Source organism: Poecilia formosa, unplaced genomic scaffold, assembly GCF_000485575.1.
Source record: "Poecilia formosa unplaced genomic scaffold, Poecilia_formosa-5.1.2 Scaffold10, whole genome shotgun sequence".
Lineage (NCBI taxonomy): Eukaryota > Metazoa > Chordata > Actinopteri > Cyprinodontiformes > Poeciliidae > Poecilia > Poecilia formosa.
In genome coordinates, this window is record NW_006799949.1 from 35,760 (window position 1) to 42,432 (window position 6,673).

At 40.2% G+C, this 6,673-nt stretch overlaps 1 protein-coding gene across 2 annotated transcripts in view; it reads right to left on the bottom strand.

The window, feature by feature from the left end:
- phactr1 (phosphatase and actin regulator 1) overlaps positions 1–4,692 on the bottom strand; it is a 25,475-nt gene extending 20,783 nt beyond the window's left edge. The window contains exon 1 of one of the 2 annotated variants that reach the window (XM_007540756.2): positions 4,086–4,525. In XM_007540756.2, coding sequence (XP_007540818.1) covers positions 4,086–4,197 — 112 coding nt within the window. In that variant the 5' untranslated portion in view covers positions 4,198–4,525. Of the gene's footprint in view, positions 1–4,085 lie in introns of both variants that reach the window. The other variant, XM_016664860.1, reaches the window with a different exon arrangement.
- Positions 4,693–6,673: the final 1,981 nt, after the last annotated feature.

Below are 6,673 nucleotides of genomic sequence, written 5' to 3' on the forward strand. Positions count from 1 at the left end.
CATCCATCCATCCATCCATCCATCCATCCATCCATCCATCCATCCATCCATCCATCCATCCATCCATCCATCCATCCATCCATCCATCCATCATGATCAATACTAAAGACCTGTCAAAAGTCTACAGAGCAAAGGTTGGCACACGCTTCTGATGTGCGCCAACCTTGTGAGCAACTACAGAAAAATGTGTCACTATACTCTCCCATCAAGTTCTAATAGATTGAATATGCATTTTAGTTAGTTCTGTAATACATTTTAATCTCAATATTTGACTAGTTTTTCTGCCTCTACACAACAAAATAAAACTACCGAAAAGTACACTGTTTACTGTTTCTTTTCAACTCAGTGAACAAATGTTGCAAAATCACGAGAGGATAAAATACTTATTTTATCTACTGACATCAGGCTTACTTTTAAATTCAGATGAAGTGGATCATATGCAGCTAATAATTATTGCATAAACTGCAACCTGAATGACACTTACTGATGCCAAGTGAACAGTTGAGCCCATTAATTGTTTATGGGGTATTTATAAAAAATTTGTACCCACTCGGAAATATAACGAGTCTAATCGTTAATTATTTATGAGGAACTATACAATAAAGGAAAAATAAGAGTAAGTCATGAATGCCATTAGATAAATGTATATGCTGACATGCTAAAATCCATGAGGATCACAGAAAACAAGTAGCTGCCTGCAAATAAGATTTTGGAAACATTATTTTTCTCCCTACTTTGTGATATTTATTCAGCGGTCCTTTTTAACAGCACATAAACTCTAAGTTATTTAGAAGGATTGTAAGTTCCAGGTTCGAAACTATTACATTAGTCACATCATCACACTATTCCATGCTGGAATAAACTTGAATGAAAGATAACACAGTCTGGAGAAAGAATCATGCCCTATCACTGAAATACTGTTGAGCATAGCAGCACTGACTGGGTATTACTCCAGGGTATTTTCTGTTATGACACACCTCATTCTTGTTCTTGCATTCTGACATCATCCAGCAGGGAGACATAATTCCCACTGTCTTCAGAAAGAACTCGGCTCTGACTCATTTGCCTTCCTCAGCTCAGGATTTCTCACTCAGCAGAAAGGCCGGCTTGTGTGAGCTGAATGGACAGACTCAGGGGAAGAGAGGGAAGGTTTGTCTATTTGCTAGGAGACACTGCATTGATTTCAAACCTCTCAGATTTCTTGTTTGAGTTATTTTTATTTTTATTTTTGCTTAAGCATGTGTAGCTCTGTCTCACTCCAGGACTGACTGATGTTCATAGACAGCTAACAATAGAAGACACAAACCCTGTTCACACAGCGTTCTATGGATGCCAGTCAGCTTGGTTCCTCTTGCTTTTACTCTGTTGGTATTCAGGGTTTTACAGCATGAAAGGCTTCATCTTGTTCTCATCCTCAAAGCCTCTCCCACTCTTCTACCTCCTCTTATTTAAAGACTCTCTGTCTCAGCTCCTCATTCAGGATGGTATTAGCACTCTTTGTGTTTGAGTGAGAGCAGAATAATGCCAGCATCTCTTTTTGAGCTCAAACTGAGATGCCCTGAATTCCCATGGGTTCTTTCTATGTACGATCTGTAGTGACCTAATGTGACTGAAATGAGCTGAAATCCTAAAACACCATATTTAGAATATAGAGACCCTATACCAGTGCAGAATGTAATTGTCCGAGCAATGTTTGATCAACCAGAAAAATCCTCTGTATAAAGTATTAACTAAATATTGATGACTTAGGTGGGAGGAATTGGGAATGAGCGTGTCTGCTGCTGTAGCAAGTGACAGCAGGAACAGAGTATAGAAACATGTTCATATGACACAGAAGTCATGTAAAAACAGTTCTGAGAGGCAATGGAGACTCGACAGATTTAAAAACTCAGTCACAAGAGGGTCAGTCACAAGAAGCTCTCCATAACTGAGGAAATTTAAAAATACATATCTATTAAAAACCTGCATTAAGTCCCTACATATCTAGAAAAGAACATGCTTACTTAAAAAACTGGTAAACACAGCAGCACAAGTAGGCACACATGCAGCTGCTGATTGTGCTGCGCTGGTAGTTATGTGGTTAGTACATTTTTCTTTTGTCAATCAGAAAAGTGTGTCTGAGGACAAGAAAAAGTTTCCTCATGTTGCTGCAGTAACAGCAGGGCTGAGCTGTTTCCTCCACAAAACTAGTTTGGATAGATTTTATTCTGCTCAACATATTACAATGGTCTGAATGTTTTCTATGTTTGTTGTTTATGTAAAAAAATGTTTTATTATCGTCAAAACACTTCACATTTATGAACTAATTTGTGTTAGAATATCAGATAAAATCCCAAACACATACATAAAAAAAATGCAAAAACATTTTTTTATTGTGAATATTTTTTAAGGAACAATGCTCTTGAATAGAACATTTATTGGAATAGCAGCACATTATGTTGATTAATGTCCATTGTGAGTTCAAACTGTAAAAAGTAACCTGGTGTCAAAAATCTTCCTTTAATAAACAAATCTGGTAAAAAAAAAAAAAAAAAAAAAAAAAAACAAGAAGAAGAAGAAGAAGGAACAAAAGAAACCAACAACAACAACAACAACAACAAGCCATCTGGTGATAAACTGTTGCTTACTACACTGAATTACTCAGAGATACACCCATCCTCCTACACACAAGACCAGTGTGCAAACAAAGACACACATGCTTGATGAAAATCCGTCACATGTGAAGGGTGACACACATCAAAGAGAGAACTGTGTTGGATTTATGCACAACAGCAGCCAAAAAACATAACTGGAAATCATGGGAGTGGGTGTGCAGTTGGCTTAAGTGATGACAGGAAATAAATATGATTAGACTCGAAGAATATTTGAGAAAGAAATAAAAAGGAATGCTCCATGGGGCAGGCATGAAGAGAGGAGGAGACAGGGCAGTCTTCCCCTGTACAGGGCATATTCAAGCCTGTGGAACGCCTGACACAGGCATCCAACGAAAGAAATATGGCGTTATTATATTGTAGAGGCTTGGCAAATCTGCCTGAGTGGAGGTGCTTTTTTAATAGGGCACAAAATGGACAGAGCAGAGGAGGTTATAGGCCAAAGAGAGGACAATCGAGAATGATCATGGGTACAGATGCATGAACATAAGACGAATGTGCAATGTCTAAGTAAACCAAAAGGGAACAGAACAAGAAATGGATAATTTTGTTGGGATTACTTTAAGTACTCCTCTGAATTCTTTTGCTTAAAATCTACGTACGTTGGAGTGGAAGTGCATGTCTCAGTCAACAGCCAGGAGCAGGGAAATTTCCAGAGTTTGGACTGAAATGGAAAGTATGGACTGGGCTTTACACACCATGTGACTGAGAATAGTCTCATCAGCAGCCAGTTTTGGGGGGAAGGGAGTGTTGAACCCAAAATTACTGTGGTGCAGCTGGAGAAAAATAACAATATATGTATTGTTGATGATGATCAGTTCCGGAGATGCCGCGGCCGCTCGCTCTGTCCGTGGCATTTTCAGCACCGTGGGGCAGTGGACAGCTCCGCTCTGCTGTGTTGTGACATTACAGCCGCCTCCCTCAGCCATGCGTGCTTTCACATGAGGAAGAGGATGAGCAGAAACCAGTATGGAGACGCAGAAGAAAACAGGCGCACCTTATAGTGACCATGGTAACAAAGGAAACAACCACACAAAGGCTAAATCCTCTGTTTTCGCCGAATTCCGGCATAAATTAAAGGCGCGATTTGAAAAATTAGCAACCCGTGGCAGCCAAGTTCACCAACATTTCACTGCAGCTAACGATCAAGGCGGAGTCATGCTGGCAGCAGAAACAATCCATCGTCCTCCACGGACAATTGGCTTCCCTGCACATCACATGTAGTGGACTACTGTCAGAATGACAGCGCGGTGCGTGAGCTACTGTGTGCAGCTGCACCGTGGGTACAGTCCACCCTGCACAAAACCCAAAGTCATGCTGCGTCCGCGGGACTCGCCACGAACCAATGAAGCAATTCATCTCCCTTCAGAACCGGAGTACTAAGCTGGTAAAACCGCCCAAAGCCGTGGATGCATGGGCACGGAGGCTGCCTACCTGTCTCCAGGTGCAGGGAGATCCGCGCCTCGTTGATATAAGGCGTGTCGCTCTTGGACCGGACCCTCCGGATCGGTCTGCGGTCTACCTCCTCCTCCGGCGCCGCCGCCATGTTCGGCCAAGCCGGGCAGCGTCCACAGGCGACCGGCGGGACTGAGAGAAGGAGAGAGGGAGAGGGTCGGCGCCGCAGCAGCAGCAGCAGCAGTGAGCAGTGTGTTCGCCCGGAGAGACGGCGTGGGAGGGGGCGTAAAGAGGGGATAGAGATGAAGAGGAATAAATGAGAGGCTTGATGGGATATTTCTATCCCTGCAGTTCAGCTCAGGTTCCAACAAATCAACACACATTACTGTAACTGGCATGTAGTCCTGTAAACCTTAAAGTGAAGGAATTAATCTGGGACGTAATAAAAATGCTTAAAAGGCAACATGAAAAATAAAATAAAATAAAATAAATAGAAACTCTATAAAGATTTATAGAGGAACAAAAATACCAATTCATTTACGTAATTTGTCGAAATCGTATAACTTAACACTATAATTTACTGACAAAATCATTACACTTAGAGTAATTGTTAAGTGGCAGTTAGATTAAAACAATACACTAAACAGCCTAAGTGGTCTTATTTTAGTTATCCGATCCTATGATCATCCTGAATTTATGTATTAGATGTTTTAGATCCTTTTCCTGTTCCTCTTCTTACTACCACCACCACTACTACTACTACTACTACTACTACTAATAATAATAATAATAATAATAATAATAATATGAACAGTTGTGCTTCCTGATATGTCTAGATGTTAAGCTCTGTTTAGCTGTATTTTTGGAAATCTGGACCATTTTAGGAAGCTTGATGATTTAAATTGCATGGGACATTAAATTACTAAAATAAATCATGAAGATTTTATCAACAGAAGTTTAAACCAATCACATCCAGCTCTATGACAATAAAAGAGCATTTTTAAGGATGTACATAAATTATACACCTAAGGTGTTAAATAGTCTATAATTAACTTTATTTGCAAATGATGAAACATTTATAGAACACCAGTATGGGAACTGAATTATTACAAGAGATGGTTTGATTTAGAGAGCTATACCAAAGATGTAATATTTAGTAATAAACAATATAAGATCAGTCTTATGATGAATTACAATCAAATAAAAAGAGTGTTGGAAAGCACTGATTGACAATTTTGACTCGGAAGATTTATACAATTCATGAAGCAACTACCACTGTGCTTGAGCATTTGTGATTCTTTTGTAGTTTCTAGAATCCTAACAGATTTTATTTCATGCAGATGCAGGTTAGGTCTTTTTCTATATCTGGATAAACATTTGACATGGCTAAGTAACTTGTGTTTATGTTCACTAGGGAAAATCAATAATCAACTCCTTTGTATTGTTCACATTCAAGATGACATGGTGTGGAAACAATCATCTCATCCTGAATGTGAACAAAACAAAGGAGTTCATTTTAGATTTCAGAAAAAAATAGGGTTAGCTCAAACCCTATTTCCATCATTGGAGAAGAAGTGGAACTGGTTGGGGAATATAACTCAGTGTTTGTCTGGACAACAGACTGGACTGGAGAGTCAACAGTGAAGGTGTCTACAACAGTGGTTCCCAAACTTTTCCTTGTGCCCCCCTCCCACACCACCCCAGTTCTTCCCAAACATTTTCTGGTCCTCCCCCCCCCTATGGATTACAAATGGCTGTCTGGTTGAAATGACGCGTGTGAGGGGTGGTTGTGTGGGGGATTCTTAGAAACTCCTTGACTCTAAGAATGGGTGGGGGGGTAGGGGGCATCGACTTTTTTGGAGGCAAAATGTGTCTTTCTGACCGGGAGCTGACAGCGTGTTGAAGAGTTATGGACCGGACGCTTTGGAGCGTCTGGTTAGGAAGCGCATTACAAACCATTGGTTGAAATGTAGTTTGTAGTCAATTCGTGCTCAAAACCTATTTTAAGTCAATCATTGGCCTATAAAATGCTGGGGGGCCACATGTGGCCCACGGGCCTTGAGTTTGACACATGTGCATTACGCCATAGAACTGCCAATTGGTAATTGAAGTAAAGTAGCTTCGATTTCAAAGAAGCTTACATTGAAGTCGATTGGCAAATGAACCATCACAAAAGAGGAAGGCTCTTGTTGTCTCACTGCACCCAAAGAGATGCATAACCTACAAAAAAACCATTTCTGTCTGGTTTCAAACCAGAGACCTTTTGTGTGTAAAGCAAATGTGCTAACCACTAAACTACAGGAACTGAACTTCTCTGCTTTGTTTCAGTTTGAGGTTGATGATGTGAGATGCAATGCATGAAAATTTCAACTGAGGTTTGCACTCAGATGCCTGGATTCAGAGTACAGGCCATGACACCACAGAACCCTTGTTGACCTTTAGTAAACACCTGTGATGAATAGAACATGCAAAATCTGTTTCTGTCTGGTTTTGAACCAGAAACCTTTTGTGTGTAAAGCAAATGTGCTAACCACTAAACTACAGGAACTGAACTTCTCTGCTTTGTTTCAGTTTGTTGATTATGTGATATTCAATGCATGAAAATTTCAACTGAGGTTTGCACTCAT